This window comes from Bombina bombina, chromosome 11 (genome assembly GCF_027579735.1).
Source record: "Bombina bombina isolate aBomBom1 chromosome 11, aBomBom1.pri, whole genome shotgun sequence".
Taxonomy (NCBI): domain Eukaryota; kingdom Metazoa; phylum Chordata; class Amphibia; order Anura; family Bombinatoridae; genus Bombina; species Bombina bombina.
Window position 1 is genome coordinate 69,648,993 of NC_069509.1, and position 23,061 is coordinate 69,672,053.

Here is a 23,061-nt window from a genome sequence, read left to right on the forward strand (position 1 = left end):
AGTGTTGGGAAAAAAGGGGTGTGGCTATTTTAATAGGGAAGAGGATTCAGCTCGAAGTTGTGCATTGTGAGTCTTATCCGGGAGGAAGATATGTGCTTTTAAAAGTTAGAATCTCTAAAGAGATGTACACGCTATGTAATATTTACGGCCCCAACACTTTGGACCTAGAATTTTGGAATAAAATACAATCTAAACTTCTTTTATATAGTGAAGGGCATTTAATTTTGGGAGGGGATTTTAATATGGCACCACAGTGCCCGCTTGATAGACTTAGAGAAAATACGAAAAAGAAAAGGCAAAAGAAGGACAATTTAGAATTTAAAATATTCAATAAAATAAAACAAAACTTAGCACTACGCGATATCTGGAGGAGCCAGAACCCTGATATCCAGGAGTTTACCTGTCTCTCAAAAGCACATAAGACTCTTTCTCGTATAGATCTATTCTTGACAGACGATCGCTTAGGAGCCTTGATGATCCAAGCCACAATCACTCCTATCCTACTATCTGATCATGCCCCTATCACCCTGGTAATTCAGCTTAAACAATTAAAACCTAAATTCCTGCGCTTTTATTTTCCCCACTATCTAGCCTCAGATATGAAGTTTAAAACTTGTCTTAGGACTAAATTTGAGGAGTTTTTGCGATTCAATTCTGATTACATAGAGCGTCCAGATACGTTCTGGGAGGCCGCAAAGGCGGTCCTCAGAGGCGAAATCCTGGCTTATAACATAACCTTATCTAAGAAACTGAAGTCAAAGGAAAAGGAAATACAAAAAACTTTATCAAACTCATATAATAAATTTTTGCTGCATAAAAACGCCCTAAACTGGGCTGAGTATGTGCAAGCTAAAGAGGCCCGCGATACATTTATAGTGGCTCAACAAACACAAAAAGATCTAAAAATTCAAGCCAAACTATATAGGTATGGGAATAAATCCGGAAAGATGTTGGCTAGACTAGTTAAAAACGAAAAAAAAACAATCATATATTGAAGAGATCATAGATAAAGGTACGCAAATTTTGAATCCGGATGAAATCGCTTCTACATTTACGGAGTACTACCAAGACATATACTCATATAAAGGATATGATAGTGGGAATGCAGCAGAATTTTGGAATAAAATAGTGAGCCCTTCACTAACAGAAGATTGCATCTCTAGTCTTAATACCCCCTTCTCGACTCAGGAAGTAGCTGACGTTATCTCTAGTCTTCCTACTAATAAAGCGGCTGGGCCAGACGGTCTACTGAATAAATTTTATAAGATACTTTCTGTAGAAATTTCTCCATATTTAACAAATCTTTATAATGATATTTACATGAATGGTAAACCAGTTACATCCTCATTCGCCTCCTCCTACATGACTCTAATACCTAAGGGAGGGAAAGATCCGTTGAAAAAGGAATCGTATAGGCCAATAGCCTTACTTAATTCAGATTACAAGATTTTAACTTCCATCTTAGCCTCTAGACTACAACTAATTCTTCCTAGAGTAATACATACGGATCAAGCTGGCTTCCTAAATAAACGGAACTCATCGGCCAAAATTAGGGAGGTATTAGTTACACTAGAATACTTTGAAAAATCTTCACGTTCTAAAAGGGAGAGAGAAGAGGTATCAGATATGACTATTCTTTCTATCGACGCAGAAAAAGCGTTTGATTCCATCACTTTTAAACATCTAAATACCTCCCTGCTTAAATTTGGAATCAAGGGTAAATTCCCTGAATTTATAGAGAACTTATACAAACATTCAGCTACAAGTCTGATAGTCAACGGAATAGTCTCCTCCCCGATAACGTTGGAAAGAGGAACACGTCAAGGGTGCCCTCTTTCCCCGCTTCTTTTTGATGTTGCTATAGAGCCCCTGGCAATCATGTTAAGACAATCTCTGGAGGGTATTAAGATCTCGAAACATGAGATGAAAATCGGGTTATACGCGGATGATATCTTGTTGTATATATCTAATACTAAAACTAGCATTCCCAGTCTTCTGCAGATAATCGATCAATTTGGTACCTTTTCAGGATACAAGATAAATGCATCCAAATCAGAAATTTTATGGATCCAAAAAAACAGGGACTCCTGTCTTGATAATCCATTTAAAGTAGTAATTGATTCTTTTAAGAATCTAGGGATAAATATTCCAGTAAAATCTGGTGACCTTTACGAATATAATATACCCCCAATTATAAAATAAATTAAGGAGAAACTTAGACTATGGCAAAGTTTACCATTGTCAATCTCGGGACGAGTTGCACTATTCAAAATGGTTCTTCTCCCTAAATTGCTATATATACTCCAGAATGTTCCATTAATTCTTCCTGAAAAAGATGTTCGCCTGATGAATAGTCTAATCGGTCAGTTTCTTTGGCAAGGGAAAAAAGCATGAATCTCGCTTAGTAAACTTTCTCTCCCATGTGAATTTGGAGGCCTAGCACTCCCAGACATTAGAGCATATAACTTGAGCTTTCTGGCGCAGATAGCAACCGGGTGGATTTTGTCTAAAGATTATATTTTAAATAACCATCTTGAACTAAGTATTTGTGATCCATATCTTCCCTTAGCACTTTTACATTCCCCCCCTAAAGAGATACCTTTAGAAATTAAGGGACTCAAATCAATAGTTAACCCTATTAAGGCATGGTGGAAGTTATCAAAACTTATTTCAGTGAACCCTATGGTCTCAAATTACCTTCCTCTGATAGGTAACCCAAAATTTCAACCTGGGCTGTTTACTGAGGCTTTCCACAGATGGCATAAGAATGGCCTAAACAAGTTATCCCTCTTGATTGATGGTAATAGAAAAACAATTAAAACATTTGAAGGGCTGAAAGCGGAATTTAACTTACCTAATAGAGATTTTTTTGCCTATCTGCAGATAAGGCACTTTCTTTTTGAAATAACGAGAGAAGTAGGATGGTGTTGGACGCTAGGCAAGTTAGAAAACTGGTTTATAGTCATAGGAACAGGCCAGATGTCCATCTCGGTTTGTTATCATCTACTAACTACCAATAAGGGAACTGTAACATTGGCAAAGCTTGCATCAACATGGACTTCAATCTCAGACCGGAACATGGTGGATGTAAAAACCCTACAACAGTCTATAGGCAAAGTGGCAAAGATAACATTATCTGCTACATGGCGGGAAGCACATATTAAGTTACTGCACAGAGCTTACTTCACCCCGGAGAAAGGCCACAAGGTTCATACTTTGGATTTTAATAAATGTCCCAAATGCTCATTATTAGCAGCAGATCTTGAACATATGTTTTGGTTTTGCCCTAAAATTAGAAAAGTATGGCACAAGTTAGAATATTGGCTGAAATCCGTGCTGAAAATCCCTTTAATAACTCTATCCTTATATCAGATTATACTCTGTCTCGATGACTTAAATGAGCGCCATCCAAATGATAAGCTGATGTCTACCATTATTTTAGCCACTAGGTATCTGATTAGCAAAAAATGGAAAATGCGTTCTGTTCCTAGCATATCTGAAATTCAAAACTGTCTGAAAAAACAATGCTTACTTGAACAAAAGGATACAGATATAGATAGTGAAGAGGACATAAAGAATTTCTTTAATAAATGGGCAATATATATTAAAACACTCTCTCAAAATGAAATTGAATACATGATTTTTCCATTTAAGAACTCAGAATTAGTTCTTCTAGGTATATGGTAGGTGGAACGGGGGGAGATGGAAGGAGGGGTTTTCTGTTTTTTTGTTGTTTTTTTTTTGTTTTTTTTCTTTGTGTTTTCTCTTTTCTCCCTTATTCTTTATGTTTTGGTCTGTTTTGTTTGTTTGTTCGTTTTGTTTTTTTTACTTTGCCTTGTTCTGTTTGTTGTTTGTCGTTTTTATATTTTTTATGTTTTTTATGGTTCCTATGTTTTTTTTTGTTTTTTTTTTTTTTTTTTAAGTTAGTATCGTCTTGTAAATTGTTGGTTTTAGGTTGATATTAGTGAGCAGGTGTTAACCTCAGTTTGGGGTGGGATAAGGTAATTAATACTATTTGGATAGAGATACACCGTTAGTACTCCCCCCAAAGTGATTTGGCTGTGACCCTGATTAGGGCTCCTTTTTTTAAAAGGGCTGAATCGTGAACAACTGTCGTTTTTTTTATTCTCTCTGTTTAAACAGAAGGAAAACATTTCTATTTATTTGTTTAATTATTTTTTCTCTTTTTTACAGCAAAGTCTTTGATTAAAAAGGACAGATGTGAATATACAAAATATAAGTGCCTATTTCTCTTTTGTATACCTTAATCATGAAAGTACATGATTGAACTGTTTTTTTTTTTTGTTTTTTTTTGAGGGGAAGAGGGAAAAAAGAAGAAAAAATCTATGTCTTTATGCTTGATGTGCAAACAATTTTATGTTTTTCTGTAAGGTAAATGAAAATGTTCAATTTACTTCTGTCATTTGGTTAATTGTATACATTGCTGAAATATAAATAAAATATTTAAAAAAAAAAAATCGCATTCCCTATCTGAATCATGAAAGTTTAATTTTTACTAGACCGTCCCTTTAAATGGACACAGAAATCAAAATTAAACTTTCATGAGAGATTGAGTGTAAAATTAAAACTATATTCCCATCTTACTTCTATTATTCAATTTACCGCCTTTTCTTTGTATCCTTTCTTGTAACTTACACCTAGATTTAGAGTTTGGCGTTAGCCGTCAAAAACCAGCGTTAGAGGCTCCTAACGCTGGTTTTGGGCTACTGCTTGTATTTAGAGTCGTGTAGGTAAGGGTCTAACGCTCACTTTCCAGCCGCGACTTTTCCATACCGCAGATCCCCTTACGTCAATTGCGTATCCTATCTTTTCAATGGGATCTTTCTAACGCAGGTATTTAGAGTCTTGGCTGAAGTGAGCGTTAGAAATCTAACGACAAAACTCCAGCCACAGAGAAAAGCCAGGAGTTAAGAGCTTTCTGGGCTAACGCCGGTTCATAAAGCTCTTAACTACTGTGCTCTAAAGTACACTAACACCCATAAACTACCTATGTACCCCTAAACCGAGGCCCCCCCCACATCGCCGCCACTCTAATAAAACATTTTAACCCCTAATCTGCCGACCGCACACCGCTGCCACCTACGTTATACTTATGTACCCCTAATCTGCTGCCCCTAACACCGCCGACCCCTACATAATATTTATTAACCCCTAATCTGCCCCCCCAACGTCGCTGCTACCTTACCTACAATTATTAACCCCTAATCTGCTGACCGGACCTCACCGCTACTCTATTAAATTTATTAACCCCTAAAGCTAAGTCTAACACTAACACCCCCCTAAGTTAAATATAATTTTTATCTAACGAAATAAATTAACTCTTATTAAATAAATTAATCCTAATTAAAGCTAAATACTTGTAAATACCTGTAAAATAAACCCTAATATAGCTACAATATAAATTATAATTATATTGTAGCTATTTTAGGATTAATATTTATTTTACAGGCAACTTTGTATTTATTTTAACCAGGTACAATAGCTATTAAATAGTTAAGAACTATTTAATAGCTACCTAGTTAAAATAATTACAAAATTACCTGTAAAATAAATCCTAACCTAAGTTACAATTAAACCTAACACTACACTATCAATAAATGAATTAAATAAAATACCTACAATTATCTACAATTAAACCTAACACTACACTATCAATAAATTAATTACATAAAATACCTACAAATAAATACAAATAAATAAACTAACTAAAGTACAAAAAATAATAAAAGCTAAGTTACAAAAAATAATAAAATAATTTACAAACATTAGAAAAATATTACAACAATTTTAAGCTAATTACACCTACTCTAAGCCCCCTAATAAAATAACAAAGCCCCCCCAAAATAAAAAAATGCCCTACCCTATTCTAAAATACAAATAGAAAAGCTCTTTTACCTTACCAGCCCTTAAAAGGGCCTTTTGCGGGGCATGCCCCAAAGAATTCTGCTCTTTTGCCTGTAAAAAAAACATACAATACCCCCTCAACATTACAACCCACCACCCAAATACCCCTAATCTAACCCAAACCCCCCTTAAATAAACCTAACACTAAGCCCCTGAAGATCATCCTACCTTATCTTCACCACGCCGGGTATCACCGATCGGTCCAGAGGAGGCTCCGAAATCTTCATCCAAGCCCAAGCGGGGGCTGAAGACATCCATCATCCAGCTGAAGAAGTCCATCATCGGGCTGAAGTCTTGATCCAAGCAGGGGCTGAAGACATCCATCATCCGGCTGAAGAGGTCCATCATCCGGCTGAATTCTTCTATCAAGCGGCATCTTCAATCTTCTTTCTTCCGGAGCAATCTTCTTCCAGCCGACGCGGATACATCCTCTTCTACCGACGCCTACTCGCCGAATGATGGTTCCTTTAAATGACATCATCCAAGATGGCGTCCCTCGAATTCCGATTGGCTGATAGGATTCTATCAGCCAATCGGAATTAAGGTAGGAAAATTCTGATTGGCTGATGGAATCAGCCAATCAGATTCAAGTTCAATCCGATTGGCTGATTGGATAGGAAGTGTTTCCCCATAGGAAACAATGGGGCTGCGTTAGGAGCTTAACGCTGCTTTTTTGCAGGTGTTAGGTTTTTTTTCAGCTCAAACTGACCCACTGTTTCCTATGGGGGAATCGTGCACGAGCACGTTTTTGAAGCTGGCCGCGTCCGTAAGCACCGCTGGTTTTGAGAGTTGCAGTGGCGGTAAATTATGCTCTACGCTCCTTTTTTGGAGCCTAACGCAGCCATTCTGTGAACTCTAAATACCAGCGGTATTTAAAAGGTGCGGGGAAAAAAAAGCCAGCGTTAGCTACGCGGGTCGTTACCAACAAAACTCTAAATCTAGCGGATAGTTTCTTACCATAAGAGCATACTGAGGTAGGCACTGAAGTGTGCATGTGCCTTAAATGGGTATTTAATACTAAATAAATGCTAGATAGAATGATGTTTCCAAAGCAAATATTAGCCTGGGAATGATATGCATATGTATTTAAAAAAAATTATATTAGTTGTTTAAATGCTGGAAAAATAAGTGTGAAAGTTTTAGTGTCTATAGAGCAATGGACACCACCATACAGTAATGAAGGCTTCTTCTCTGCTGAGGCAAATTAAGGGCAATTATAATTGGGTAGCTAGAATGTGCAACCAATGACTGTGGGGGATATTTATCAAAGGTCTGTCGGACCTGATCCGACAGTGCGGATCAGGTCCGACATACCTTGATGAATGCGGAGAGCAATACGCTCTCCGTATTCAGTATTGCACCAGCAGCTCTTGTGAGCTGCTGATGCAACGCCGCCCCCTGCAGACTCGCGGCCAATTGACCGCCAGCAGGGTGGTGTCAATCCACCCGATCATACTCGATCGGGGTTGAATTCCGGCAATGAGGGTTATGGAGCAGCGGTCTTTAGACCGCTGCCTCATAACTGCTGTTTCTTATTACACAATCCCTAGTTTTGAGTAACCAACACAGTTATATAAATACACTTTTTACCTCTGTGATTGTATCTAAGCCTCTGCAGACTGCCCCCTTATTTCAGTTCTTTTGAAAGATATCCATTTTAGCCAATCAGAGCTGGCTCACCTGAACTACACGTGCATGAGCACAATGTTATCTATATGACACACATGAACTAACACCCTCTAGTGGTGAAAACCGTCAACATGCCCTGAGAGAAGAGGCGGCCTTCAAGGGCTAAGAAATTAGCATATGAACCTCCTAGGTTTAGCGTTCAACTAAGAATACCAAGAGAACAAAGCAAAATTGGTGATAAAAGTAAATTGGAAAATTGTTTAAAATTACATTTTCTATGTGAATCATGAAAGTTTATTTTGGACTAGACTGTCCCTTTAAGTCTGGAGTCTATACTTCCATTTTTAGAAGGAATTGGACGGCCCACAGTTTTCAGAATTAAATTACAGTACAACAATTCAAAATAAATATCGAAAGAATATTGGCTTTGTTTAATTAAACATTTTACATTACAATCTTAAAGTGTTTAAAGGGACAGTAACATCAAAATTAAACTTCATGATTCAGATAGAGCATGAATTTGTAAACAACTTCCCAATTGACTTCAATTATCTCACTTGCTTCATTCTACTGGTATTCATTGTAAAAAAAAATCATACCTAGGTAGGCTCAGGAGCAGCAATTATTGGTGACTGCACATATATGGCTTTGTGATTAGCTTACCTGATGTGTGTTCAGTTAGATCCCAGTAGTTCCATTACTGCTCCATCAACAAAGGATAGAAAGAGAATAAAGCAAATTTGATAATAGGAGTAAATTGGAAAGTTAAAAGGACATAAAACACAATTTTTTTTCTTTCATGATTTAGAAAGAGCATGCAGTTTTAAACAACTTTCTAATTTACTTCTATTATCTAATTTGCTTCATTCTCTAGATATTCTTAGCTGAAAAGCATATCTAGATAGGCTCAGTAGCTGCTGATTGGCTGTTGCACATAGATGCCTCGTTTGATTGGCTCTCCCATGTGCATTGATCTTTCTTCAACAAAGGATATCTAAAGAATGAAGCAAATTAGATAATAGAAGTAAATTGGAATGCTGTTTAAAATTGTATTCTCTATCTGAATCATGAAAGAAAAAATCTGGATTTCATGTCCCTTTAAGCTCTACCTCTATCATGAAAGAAAACATGTCCCTTTAAGCTCTATATGTCAGGATTAATGTTTCTAACAATTTATACATATAAGGCATTAGTGAGCAAGACATGTGGATGCTCATGAGTATGCGCTCATCCAAACGAGTTACGTTTTAAAAAAGGACACCAGGAGAAAAAAGTTAAAGTGATAGTAAAGTCAAAATTAAACTTTCATGATTCAGATAGAGCAGGGTTTTTAAAACCATGGGTGGAGATCCATGACTGGGTCGTAACACCATGTTTATTGGGTCACGACTTGTGTGTGTGTGTTGTAGGAGAGTGTGTGTGATGTGTGTTATATGAGAGTGTGTGTTGTATGAGTGTGTGTGCTTTGTATGAAAGTGTGTGATTTGTGTGTGGTGTGTATGTGTTGTATAAGAGAGTGTGTGTGGTGTGTGCGTGTTATATGAGAGTGTGTGTGTGTTATATGAGAGTGTGTGTTGTGTGTGCTATATGAGTGTGTGGGCGTTGTATGAGAGTGTGTGGTTTGTATGTGTTGTATAAGAGTGTGTGTGTGGTGTGTGCTATATAAGAGTGTGTGTTGTATGAGAGTGTGTGGTTTGTGTGTGCTATATAAGAGTGTGTGTGTTGTATGAGAGTGTGTGTGTGCTTTGTACGAGTGTGTGGTTTGTGTGTGGTGTGTATGTGTTGTATAAGAATGTGTGTGGTGTGTGCTATATAAGAGTGTGTGTGTGTGTATGTTGTATGAGAGTGTGTGCACGTTGTATGAGAGTGTGTAGTTTGTATGTGTTGTATAAGAGTGTGTGTGTGGTTTGTGCTATATAAGGTGTGTGTGCTATATAAGAGTTGTATGAGAGTGTGTGGTGTCTATGTGTTGTATAAGAGTGTGCGTGGTGTGTGCCTGTTATATGAGAGTGTGTGTGTTGTATGAGTGTTTGTGTGTTGTATGAGAGTATGTGGTTTGTGTCTGGTGTGTATATGTTGTATAAGAGTGTGTGTGGTGTGTGTGTGTTATATGAGAGTGTGTGTGTTGTATGAGTGTTTGTGTGTTGTAAGAGAGTATGTGTGTTATATGAGAGTGTGTGTTTTATGAGTGTGTTTTGTATGAGTATTTGTGTGTTATATGAGAGTGTGTGTGTTGTATGAGAGTGTGTGTGTTGTATGAGAGTGTGTGTGTTGTATGAGAGTGTGTGTGTGTTGTATGAGAGTGTGTGTGTTGTATGAGAGTGTGTGTGTTGTATGAGAGTGTGTGTGTTATATGAGTGTGTGTGTGTTGTATGAGTGTTTGTGTGCTGTATGTGTGTTGTATGAGAGTGTGTGTGTTGTATGAGAGTGTGTGTTGTATGAGAGTATGTGTGTTGTATGAGTGTGTGTTGTATGAGTGTGTGTGTTGTATGAGTGTGTGTTGTATGAGAGTATGTGTGTTGTATGAGTGTGTGTGTTGTATGCGAGTGTGTGTGTTGTATGAGTGTGTGTTGTATGAGTGTGTGTGTTGTATGAGAGTATGTGTGTTTTATGAGTGTGTTTTGTATGAGTATTTGTGTGTTATATGAGAGTGTGTGTGTTGTATGAGAGTGTGTGTGTTGTATGAGAGTGTGTGTGTTGTATGAGAGAGTGTGTGTGTTGTATGAGAGAGTGTGTGTGTTGTATGAGAGTGTGTGTGTTGTATGAGAGTGTGTGTGTTATATGAGGGTGTGTGTGTTGTATGAGTGTTTGTGTGCTGTATGTGTGTTGTATGAGAGTGTGTTTGTTGTATTAGAGTGTGTGTTGTATGAGAGTATGTGTGTTGTATGAGAGTATGTGTGTTGTATGAGTGTGTGTGTTGTATGCGAGTGTGTGTGTTGTATGAGTGTGTGTTGTATGAGTGTGTGTTGTATGTGTGTGTGTGTTGTATGAGTATGTGTGTTGTATGAGTGTGTGTGTTGTATGAGTGTGTGTGTTGTATGAGTGTGTGTGTTGTATGAGAGTGTGTGTTGTATGAGTGTGTGTTGTATGAGTATGTGTGTTGAATGAGAGTATGTGTGTTGTATGAGTATGTGTGTTGTATGAGAGTATGTGTGTTGTATGAGTATGTGTGTTGTATGAGTATGTGTGTTGTATGAGAGTGTGTGTTATATGAGAGTGTGTGTGTTGTATGAGTGTGTGTTGTATGAGAGTATGTGTTTTGTATGAGTGTGTGTGTTGTATGCGAGTGTGTGTGTTGTATGAGAGTATGTGTGTTGCATGAGTATGTGTTGTATGAGTGTGTGTTGTATGAGTGTGTGTGTTGTATGAGTATGTGTGTTGTATGAGTGTGTGTGTTGTATGAGTGTGTGTGTTGTATGAGTGTGTGTGTTGTATGAGAGTGTGTGTGTTGTATGAGAGTGTGTGTGTTGTATGAGGGTGTGTTGTATGAGTATGTGTGTTGAATGAGAGTATGTGTGTTGTATGAGTATGTGTGTTGTATGAGTATGTGTGTTGTATGAGTATGTGTGTTGTATGAGAGTGTGTGTTATATGAGAGTGTGTGTGTTGTATGAGTGTGTGTTGTATGAGTATGTGTGTTGTATGAGAGTATGTGTGTTGTATGAGTGTGTTTGTTGTATGAGTGTGTGTGTGTTGTATGAGAGTGTGTGTGTTGTATGAGAGTGTGTGGTGTGTGTGTTGTATGAGTGTGTGTGTTGTATGAGAGTGTGTTGTATGAGAGTGTGTGTGTTGTATGAGAGAGTGTGTGTGTTGTATGAGAGTGTGTGTTGTATGAGAGTGTGTGTGGTATGAGTGTGTGTGTGTTGTATGAGTGCGTGTGTGTTGTATGAGAGTGTGTGTGTTGTATGAGAGTGTGTGTGTTGTATGAGAGTGTGTTGTATGAGAGTGTGTGTGTTGTATGAGAGTGTGTGTGTTGTATGAGTATGTGTGTTGTATGAGTGTTTGTGTGTTGTATGAGAGTGTGTGTGTTGTATGAGTGTGTGTGGTGTGTGTGTTGTATGAGAGTGTGTGTGTTGTATGAGTGTGTGTGTTGTATGAGAGTGTGTTGTATGAGAGTGTGTGTGTTGTATGAGAGTGTGTGTGTTGTATGAGAGAGTGTGTGTGTTGTATGAGAGTGTGTGGTATGAGTGTGTGTGTGTTGTATGAGTGTGTGTGGTATGAGTGTGTGTGTGTTGTATGAGAGTGTGTGTATTGTATGAGAGTGTGTGTGTTGTATGAGAGTGTGTTGTATGAGAGTGTGTGTGTTGTATGAGTGTGTGTGTTGTATGAGAGTGTGTTGTATGAGAGTGTGTGTGTTGTATGAGAGTGTGTTGTATGAGAGTGTGTGTGTTGTATGAGAGTGTGTTGTATGAGAGTGTGTGTGGTATGAGTGTGTGTGTGTTGTATGAGAGTGTGTGTGTTGTATGAGTGTGTGTGTGTTGTATGAGAGTGTGTGTATTGAATGAGAGTGTGTGTATTGAATGAGAGTGTGTGTGTTGTATGAGAGTGTGTGTGGTATGAGTGTGTGTGTGTTGTATGAGAGTGTGTGTGTTGTATGAGTGTGTGTGTGTTGTATGAGAGTGTGTGTATTGTATGTGTGTGTGTTGTATGAGTATGTGTGTTGTATGAGTGTGTGTGTTGTATGAGTGTGCGTGTTGTATGAGAGTGTGTGTTGTATGAGTGTGTGTTGTATGAGTATGTGTGTTGTATGAGAGTATGTGTGTTGTATGAGTATGTGTGTTGTATGAGTATGTGTGTTGTATGAGTATGTGTGTTGTATGAGAGTGTGTGTTGTATGAGAGTGTGTGTGTTGTATGAGTGTGTGTTGTATGAGTATGTGTGTTGTATTAGAGTATGTGTGTTGTATGAGTGTGTGTGTTGTATGAGAGTGTGTGTGTTGTATGAGAGTGTGTGTGTTGTATGAGAGTGTGTGTGTTGTATGAGTGTGTGTGGTGTGTGTGTTGTATGAGAGTGTGTGTGTTGTATGAGTGTGTGTGTTGTATGAGAGTGTGTTGTATGAGAGTGTGTGTGTTGTATGAGAGTGTGTGTGTTGTATGAGAGTGTGTGTGTGTTGTATGAGAGTGTGTGTTGTATGAGAGTGTGTGTGGTATGAGTGTGTGTGTGTTGTATGAGTGTGTGTGTGTTGTATGAGAGTGTGTGTGTTGTATGAGAGTGTGTGTATTGTATGAGAGTGTGTTGTATGAGAGTGTGTGTGTTGTATGAGAGTGTGTGTGTTGTATGAGTATGTGTGTTGTATGAGTATGTGTGTTGTATGAGTGTTTGTGTGTTGTATGAGAGTGTGTTTTGTATGAGTGTGTGTGGTATGAGAGTGTGTGTGGTATGAGTGTGTGTGTGTTGTATGAGTGTGTGTGTGTTGTATGAGAGTGTGTGTGTTGTATTAGAGTGTGTTGTATGAGAGTCTGTGTGTGTTGTATGAGAGTGTGTGTGTTGTATGAGAGTGTGTTGTATGAGAGTGTGTGTGTTGTATGAGAGTGTGTTGTATGAGAGTGTGTGTGGTATGAGTGTGTGTGTGTTGTATGAGAGTGTGTGTGTTGTATGAGTGTGTGTGTGTTGTATGAGAGTGTGTGTATTGTATGAGAGTGTGTGTGTTGTATGAGTGTGTGTGTTGTATGAGTGTGTGTGTGTTGTATGAGAGTGTGTGTGTTGTATGAGAGTGTGTGTGTTGTATGAGTGTGTGTGGTGTGTGTGTTGTATGAGAGTGTGTGTGTTGTATGAGTGTGTGTGTTGTATGAGAGTGTGTTGTATGAGAGTGTGTGTGTTGTATGAGAGTGTGTGTGTTGTATGAGAGTGTGTGTGTTGTATTAGAGAGTGTGTGTGTTGTATGAGAGTGTGTGTTGTATGAGAGTGTGTGTTGTATGAGAGTGTGTGTGGTATGAGTGTGTGTGTTGTATGAGTGTGTGTGTGTTGTATGAGAGTGTGTGTGTTGTATGAGAGTGTGTGTGTTGTATGAGAGTATGTTGTATGAGAGTGTGTGTGTTGTATGAGAGTGTGTGTGTTGTATGAGTATGTGTGTTGTATGAGTGTTTGCGTGTTGTATGAGAGTGTGTGTGTTGTATGAGTGTGTGTGGTGTGTGTGTTGTATGAGAGTGTGTGTGTTGTATGAGTGTGTGTGTTGTATGAGAGTGTGTTGTATGAGAGTGTGTGTGTTGTATGAGTGTGTGTGTTGTATGAGAGAGTGTGTGTGTTGTATGAGAGTGTGTGTGGTATGAGTGTGTGTGTGTTGTATGAGTGTGTGTGGTATGAGTGTGTGTGTGTTGTATGAGAGTGTGTGTATTGTATGAGAGTGTGTGTGTTGTATTAGAGTGTGTTGTATGAGAGTGTGTGTGTTGTATGAGAGTGTGTGTGTTGTATGAGAGTGTGTTGTATGAGAGTGTGTGTGTTGTATGAGAGTGTGTTGTATGAGAGTGTGTGTGGTATGAGTGTGTGTGTGTTGTATGAGAGTGTGTGTGTTGTATGAGTGTGTGTGTGTTGTATGAGAGTGTGTGTATTGTATGAGTGTGTGTGTTGTATGAGAGTGTGTGTGGTATGAGTGTGTGTGTGTGTTGTATGAGAATGTGTGTGTTGTATGAGTGTGTGTGTTGTATGAGAGTGTGTGTATTGTATGAGAGTGTGTGTGTTGTATGAGAGTGTGTTGTATGAGAGTGTGTGTGTTGTATGAGAGTGTGTGTGTTGTATGAGTGTGTGTGGTGTGTGTGTTGTATGAGAGTGTGTGTGTTGTATGAGTGTGTGTGTTGTATGAGAGTGTGTTGTATGAGAGTGTGTTGTATGAGAGTGTGTGTGTTGTATTAGAGAGTGTGTGTTGTATGAGAGTGTGTGTTGTATGAGAGTGTGTGTTGTATGAGAGTGTGTGTGGTATGAGTGTGTGTGTGTGTTGTATGAGAGTGTGTGTGTTGTATGAGAGTGTGTTGTATGAGAGTATGTGTGTTGTATGAGAGTGTGTGTGTTGTATGAGTATGTGTATTGTATGAGTGTTTGTGTGTTGTATGAGAGTGTGTGTGTTGTATGAGTGTGTGTGGTGTGTGTGTTGTATGAGAGTGTGTGTGTTGTATGTGTGTGTGTGTTGTATGAGAGTGTGTTGTATGAGAGTGTGTGTGTTGTATGAGAGTGTGTGTGTTGTATGAGAGTGTGTGTGTTGTATGAGTGTGTGTGGTGTGTGTGTTGTATGAGAGTGTGTGTGTTGTATGAGTGTGTGTGTTGTATGAGAGTGTGTTGTATGAGAGTGTGTTGTATGAGAGTGTGTGTGTTGTATGAGAGTGTGTGTGTTGTATTAGAGAGTGTGTGTTGTATGAGAGTGTGTGTTGTATGAGAGTGTGTGTTGTATGAGAGTGTGTGTGGTATGAGTGTGTGTGTGTTGTATGAGAGTGTGTGTGTTGTATGAGAGTGTGTTGTATGAGAGTATGTGTGTTGTATGAGAGTGTGTGTGTTGTATGAGTATGTGTATTGTATGAGTGTTTGTGTGTTGTATGAGAGTGTGTGTGTTGTATGAGTGTGTGTGGTGTGTGTGTTGTATGAGAGTGTGTGTGTTGTATGTGTGTGTGTGTTGTATGAGAGTGTGTTGTATGAGAGTGTGTGTGTTGTATGAGAGAGTGTGTGTGTTGTATGAGAGTGTGTGTTGTATGAGAGTGTGTGTGGTATGAGTGTGTGTGTGTTGTATGAGTGTGTGTGGTATGAGTGTGTGTGTGTTGTATGAGTGTGTGTGTGTTGTATGAGAGTGTGTGTATTGTATGAGAGTGTGTGTGTTGTATGAGAGTGTGTGTGTTGTATGAGAGTGTGTTGTATGAGAGTGTGTGTGTTGTATGAGAGTGTGTTGTATGAGAGTGTGTGTGGTATGAGTGTGTGTGTGTTGTATGAGAGTGTGTGTGTTGTATGAGTGTGTGTGTGTTGTATGAGAGTGTGTGTATTGTATGAGAGTGTGTGTGTTGTATGAGAGTGTGTGTGGTATGAGTGTGTGTGTGTTGTATGAGAGTGTGTGTGTTGTATGAGTGTATGTGTTGTATGAGAGTGTGTGTATTGTATGAGAGTGTGTGTGTTGTATGAGAGTGTGTTGTATGAGAGTGTGTGTGTTGTATGAGAGTGTGTGTGTTGTATGAGAGTGTGTTGTATGAGAGTGTGTGTGTTGTATGAGAGTGTGTTGTATGAGAGTGTGTGTGTTGTATGAGAGTGTGTTGTATGAGAGTGTGTGGGTTGTATGAGTGTGTTGTATGAGAGTGTGTGTGTTGTATGAGAGTGTGTGTGTTGTATGAGAGTGTGTTGTATGAGAGTGTGTGTGTTGTATGAGTGTGTGTTGTATGAGAGTGTGTTGTATGAGAGTGTGTGTGTTGTATGAGAGTGTGTTGTATGAGAGTGTGTGTGTTGTATGAGTGTGTGTTGTATGAGAGTGTGTGTGTTGTATGAGAGTGTGTGTGTTGTATGAGAGTGTGTTGTATGAGAGTGTGTGTGTTGTATGAGAGTGTGTGTGTTGTATGAGTGTGTGTATGTTGTATGAGAGTGTGTTGTATGAGAGTGTGTGTGTTGTATGAGTGTGTGTTGTATGAGAGTGTGTGTGTTGTATGAGAGTGTGTTGTATGAGAGTGTGTGTGTTGTATGAGAGTGTGTGTGTTGTATGAGAGTGTGTGTGTTGTATGAGTGTGTGTGTGTTGTATGAGAGTGTGGTGTGTGTTGTATGAGAGTGTGTGTTTTGTATGAGAGTGTGTTGTATGAGAGTGTGTGTGTTGTATGAGAGTGTGTGTGTTGTATGAGTGTGTGTGTGTTGTATGAGAGTGTGTTGTATGAGAGTGTGTGTGTGTGTTGTATGAGAGTGTGTGTTTTGTATGAGAGTGTGTTGTATGAGAGTGTGTGTGTTGTATGAGTGTGTGTGTGTTGTATGAGAGTGTGTTGTATGAGAGTGTGTGTGTTGTATGAGTGTGTGTTGTATGAGAGTGTGTGTGTTGTATGAGAGTGTGTTGTATGAGAGTGTGTGTGTTGTATGAGAGTATGTGTGTTGTATGAGAGTGTGTGTGTTGTATGAGTATGTGTATTGTATGAGTGTTTGTTTGTTGTATGAGAGTGTGTGTGTTGTATGAGTGTGTGTGGTGTGTGTGTTGTATGAGAGTGTGTGTGTTGTATGTGTGTGTGTGTTGTATGAGAGTGTGTTGTATGAGAGTGTGTGTGTTGTATGAGAGAGTGTGTGTGTTGTATGAGAGTGTGTGTGGTATGAGTGTGTGTGTGTTGTATGAGTGTGTGTGGTATGAGTGTGTGTGTGTTGTATGAGTGTGTGTGTGTTGTATGAGAGTGTGTGTATTGTATGAGAGTGTGTGTGTTGTATGAGAGTGTGTGTGTTGTATGAGAGTGTGTTGTATGAGAGTGTGTGTGTTGTATGAGAGTGTGTTGTATGAGAGTGTGTGTGGTATGAGTGTGTGTGTGTTGTATGAGAGTGTGTGTGTTGTATGAGTGTGTGTGTGTTGTATGAGAGTGTGTGTATTGTATGAGAGTGTGTGTGTTGTATGAGAGTGTGTGTGGTATGAGTGTGTGTGTGTTGTATGAGAGTGTGTGTGTTGTATGAGTGTATGTGTTGTATGAGAGTGTGTGTATTGTATGAGAGTGTGTGTGTTGTATGAGAGTGTGTTGTATGAGAGTGTGTGTGTTGTATGAGAGTGTGTGTGTTGTATGAGAGTGTGTTGTATGAGAGTGTGTGTGTTGTATGAGAGTGTGTTGTATGAGAGTGTGTGTGTTGTATGAGAGTGTGTTGTATGAGAGTGTGTGGGTTGTATGAGTGTGTTGTATGAGAGTGTGTGTTGTATGAGAGTGTGTGTGTTGTATGAGAGTGTGTTGTATGAGAGTGTGTGTGTTGTATGAGTGTGTGTTGTATGAGAGTGTGTTGTATGAGAGTGTGTGTGTTGTATGAGAGTGTGTTGTATGAGAGTGTGTGTGTTGTATGAGAGTGTGTGTGTTGTATGAGAGTGTGTGTGTTGTATGAGAGTGTGTTGTATGAGAGTGTGTGTGTTGTATGAGAGTGTGTGTGTTGTATGAGTGTGTGTGTGTTGTATGAGAGTGTGTTGTATGAGAGTGTGTGTTTTGTATGAGTGTGTGTTGTATGAGAGTGTGTGTGTTGTATGAGAGTGTGTTGTATGAGAGTGTGTGTGTTGTATGAGAGTGTGTGTGTTGTATGAGAGTGTGTGTGTTGTATGAGTGTGTGTGTGTTGTATGAGAGTGTGGTGTGTGTTGTATGAGAGTGTGTGTTTTGTATGAGAGTGTGTTGTATGAGAGTGTGTGTGTTGTATGAGAGTGTGTGTGTTGTATGAGTGTGTGTGTGTTGTATGAGAGTGTGTTGTATGAGAGTGTGTGTGTTGTATGAGTGTGTGTTGTATGAGAGTGTGTGTGTTGTATGAGAGTGTGTTGTATGAGAGTGTGTGTGTTGTATGAGAGTGTGTGTGTTGTATGAGTGTGTGTGTGTTGTATGAGAGTGTGGTGTGTGTTGTATGAGAGTGTGTGTGTTGTATGAGAGTGTGTTGTATGAGAGTGTGTGTGTTGTATGAGAGTGTGTTGTATGAGAGTGTGTGTGTTGTATGAGTGTGTGTGTGTTGTATGAGAGTGTGTTGTATGAGAGTGTGTGTGTTGTATGAGAGTGTGTTGTATGAGTGTGTGTTGTATGAGAGTGTGTGTGTTGTATGAGAGTGTGTTGTATGAGAGTGTGTGTGTTGTATGAGAGTGTGTTGTATGAGAGTGTGTGTGTTGTATGAGAGTGTGTGTGTTGTATGAGTGTGTGTTGTATGAGAGTGTGTGTGTTGTATGAGAGTGTGTTGTATGAGAGTGTGTGTGTTGTATGAGAGTGTGTGTGTTGTATGAGTGTGTGTGTGTTGTATGAGAGTGTGTGTGTTGTATGAGAGTGTGGTGTGTGTTGTATGAGAGTGTGTGTGTTGTATGAGTGTGTGTGTGTTGTATGAGAGTGTGTGTGTTGTATGAGAGTGTGTGTGTTGTATGTGAGTGTGTTGTATGAGAGTGTGTGTGTTGTATGAGAGTGTGTGTGTTGTATGAGAGTGTGTTGTATGAGAGTGTGTTGTATGAGAGTGTGTGTGTTGTATGAGTGTGTGTTGTATGAGTGTGTGTGTGTTGTATGAGAGTGTGTGTGTTGTATGAGAGTGTGTGTGTTGTATGAGAGTGTGTTGTATGAGAGTGTGTGTGTTGTATGAGAGTGTGTGTGTTGTATGAGAGTGTGTGTGTTGTATGAGAGTGTGTGTGTTGTATGAGAGTGTGTGTGTTGTATGAGTGTGTGGTGTGTGTGTTATTACCTTTTACAACACTTACAAGTTTTACTACAATCAGGAATAAAGTATGCACACATTTTAGCCCTGGGTCTTGGGAAAAAAAGTTTGAAGAACCCTGAGATAGAGCATGCAATTGTAAACAACTCCAATTTCTTCTGTTTTTAAATTTGCTTTGTTTTCTTGATATCTTTTATTTTCTTCCCAATAATATGCATATTGTTAACATTACTTCCATTCATTACATTGCAAAATAAATCACAACTAAAACATTTTTAAGTTAAGAATTGAATGAGTCCAGCCACCAGATTTCATGTATAGTTTATTATTAGTTTACATCTGTGCAGGAAAACAGACACTATTCAGGACTTAAAGGGACATTAAACCCACATTTTTTCTTTCATGATTCAGATGGATAATACCATTTTAAACAATTTTCTAATTTACTTCTATTGTCTAATTTGCTTCAATCTCTTTATATTCTTTCCTAAAAAGCATATCTAGATAGGCTCAGTAGCTTCTGATTGGTGGCTGCACATAGATGCCTCATGTGATTGGCTCACCAATGTGCATTGCTATTTCTTTAACAAAGGATATCTAAAGATTGCAGCAAATTAGATAATAGAAGTAAATTAGAAAGTTGTTTAAAATTGTATTTTCTATCTGAATCATGAAAGAAAATTTTTGGGTTTAATGGCCCTTTAAGGGTAGTTCTATTAGTACCCAGAGAGCTTCATTACGACTGGATAACGGGTGCGATGGGTCATACATTTATCCCGGTCAATGAAGAGGGTGTTTGCCTTGTTGGCTACATCTTTTTCAACAGACATTCTTGATTCTTCCAGATTCTTAAGAACTTGCTCAGATTCCTCTAGCTTCTGTTTCAGGACCTCTACAGACTGCGTGAGTTCTCCAACTTCGCTGATTAAACTGAATGGGATTAAAAAAAATAAAATAAATTATGCTTACCTGATAAATGTATTTCTTTCTAGACACGGTGAGTCCACGGAATCATCAATTACTGTTGGGAATATCACTCCTGGCCAGCAGGGGGAGGCAAAGAGCACCACAGCAAAGCTGATAAGTATCACTTCCCTTCCCACAATCCCCAGTCATTCAACCAAAGAAAAAAGAGAGAAAGGAAACAACACAAGGTGTAGAGGTGCCTGAGGTTTATATAAAAAAAAATGTCTGAAATTAAGGGTGGGCCGTGGACTCACCGTGTCTAAAAAGAAATAAATTTATCAGGTAAGCATACATTTTGTTTTCTTTCTTAAGACACGATGAGTTTATGGAAGTATCAATTACTGTTGGGAATCAATACCCAAGCTAGAGGACACAGATGATTAGGGAGGGACAAGACAGGTAACCTAAACAGAAGGCAACACCGCTTGCAAAACCTTTCTCCCAAAAGAAGCCTCAGCTGAGGCAAAAGTATCAAACTTATAAAACTTTGAAAAAGTGTGCCAAGAAGACCAAGTCGCAGCCTTGCAAATCTGTTCAACAGAGGCCTCATTCTTAAAGGCCCAAGAAGAAGAAACAGCCCGAGTAGAATGAGCTGTGATTCTCTCAGGAGGCTGCTATCCAGCAGTCTCATAACACCTAAACTTCACCTCCTCCTTGCACTGAGGGCAAAGAGAATGACTGGAGACTGTGGGAAGGGAAGTGATACTTAGCAGCTTTTCTGTGGTGCTCTTTGCCTCCTCCTGCTGGCCTGGAGTGATATTTCCAACAGTAATTGATGATTTTGTGGACTCACCGTGTCTTAAGAAAGAAACCATAATAAATACACATTATTACAGATTGTAAACATACTAGAAACCATTGAATATGTGCTATTAGAGGTCAATTTTATATTAAACATCCCATTTACTATGATGATCAAACTTAGGGTAAGATTACAGGTGGAGTGCTAATTATTGATCATGCTTGCACGCTAACTGTGCTCGACTTCGGCTTTTGGTGGGTGGCGGATACTGCACGTACTACAAGTTAAAAGTAAAAAAATTTCGCTCACATTCTAACCTGATGCGTGCAAAAAGCCGAAGTTACAATATTGTGTATATTCTCCCATAGACTTCAATGGAGTTTGAAAAGTGAAGAAAATAAAAACTAAAAATAACACCCTACTGGTGCGAAAAACCCGATCCCAATTTTTCAAGTGTGCTAATCTGGCATGAAATATTAATATTTCACATTCCAATGTTCTTCAAATAGCAGAATATGTTCTATTTATTCATAAATACACATATACAGGTGGCCCTCAGTTTACAACAGTTCAATTTGCACCCTTTCAGAATAACAACCTTTTTTTTCCAGTCATGTGACTGCTATTGAAAAGCATTGAGAAGCAGTGCATTGGTTAAAATAGCCAGTAGGTGGAGCTGTCCGCTTGTGTTGCAGCAAATATATGCAAGCCAAGCAAGCATTTAAAGTCTTCCTTTCAAAGCTTTAAAAATAATGTATTAGGTGTTACTTATGACAATTTTGAGAGGGGCCTGGAACCTAACCCCCTCACTTCCCATTGACTTACATTATAAACTGGGTTTCAATTTACAAAGGTTTCGATTTACAACCATTCCTTCTGGAACCTAACCCTGGCGTAAACAGAGGGCTACCTGTATCTGTATATATATGATTTTTTTGGTTTCTTTCATAATTCAGACAAATCATGTAATTCGAGCAGCAATATGTCACTGGCAGCTAGCTGAACACATCAAGTTAGCTCTCAGCAGTGCATTGCTGCTTCTGAGCCTACCTAGGTATGCTTTTCAACAAAGAATACCAAGAGAAAAAACAAATTTGATAATAAAAGTACATTTAAAATTTGTTTAAAATTGCATGCCCTATTTGAATTATGCAAGAAGCATGTTGGGTTTCATGTCCCTTTAAATTCTGAGGCAACAGATTTGGACTAACTGTGTATTACTCTGCTACATACAAAATGAAATGCTGTGATTGTAAATTCATTAAACTTTTAAATAAACAAAAAACAATATTTTGCAGATAAGATACTCTGCAGGATCTAAGTCAGTTTGTGAAAATGTCCTACTGTTCAGGTTTTTAGCCAAGACAATTGTACAGAATATAGGTTTTGCTGCGAGCACAATAGATTTCAAATAAATACCTGAATCTTCTTGGAAATTTTACCTCATATAATGTCATTTTGGCTATGTAGATAATCTCATTTGATTTGAATCTTTTAGAAATATGTTTTTTTTTATTGCTCATTGTACTGTGGAAATCATACTGAGTAGTTTATTGAAGAACTCACTGTAACTTACTGTAACCTAGACATACATTGACAAAATTTCAGCACCTACACAGTGAAAAGAAATCATTGCCGTTTTGTACAGATTACAGCACTTCAAAATGAATTTAGAATCCATTGTTGACAGAACTATTGTAAGTGCAAACGAGCAGCGCACAAAGTAATTTATTTTCAAAAGAATATTCTCCATTTCTACCAAAAAAAAATCATAAAATATAGGCCTAAGGTATTGAAAAAAAGGATGAAAAAAGGGACACTGGAAAAAAATGTTTTAGACTATATTACTAGGTCTCAGAGACAAAACTTAAAGGGACATTAAACACTAAGAGGCCTATTTATCAAGCCGTCAACCACAAATACGCTGGAATTCCGCAGCGTAATTGTGGCGAGCTTGATTCACTTCATTTATCAAAGCCTACAGACCGGCAAAAATTGGAATCTGTGACATAACATACGATCCGCCGGTCTCAGTCCGACACAGATCAATGCTTACGTCATTACGGATATTCCGAATGCAAATTCAGCACTATCTGACAACTTTTGCAAGTTATCAAATATCTACCAGGTACGCTAGCCACTATTCCGGCGCAGCGTACCTGCTTTTCAATCCGCCTCCCTGGAGGCGGCGGATGCCATAAAAATCAATGGGAGTCTGAAAGCAGCAAAAGCTTATGTTCGCTGCTGCCCAATATCCCATTGATTACTATGGGAGAATAAAAGTTGTTTACACCTAACATAGCCCCGAGTCTAAACACCCTTAATCTGCCACCCCCTACACTGCCGCCACCTACATTATACTCATTAACCCCTAATCTGCCGCCCGACACCGCTGCCACCTACATAAAAGTATTAACCCCTATCCCGCTGCTCCCGGACCCCACCGCCACATAAATAATGTATTAACCCCTATCCCGCCGCTCCCGGAGCCCACCGCAAC

The 23,061-nt window shown here is 38.8% G+C and overlaps 1 protein-coding gene across 1 annotated transcript in view; it reads right to left on the bottom strand.

Moving 5' to 3' along the window:
* Nucleotides 1-19,517: 19,517 nt before the first annotated feature.
* Nucleotides 19,518-23,061, bottom strand: part of TEKT4 (tektin 4) — a 66,309-nt gene continuing 62,765 nt past the window's right edge. The window contains exon 6 of the mRNA XM_053695205.1: nucleotides 19,518-19,783. Within this exon, the coding sequence (XP_053551180.1) occupies nucleotides 19,570-19,783 (214 nt within the window). The 3' untranslated portion in view covers nucleotides 19,518-19,569. The remainder of the gene's footprint in view (nucleotides 19,784-23,061) is intronic.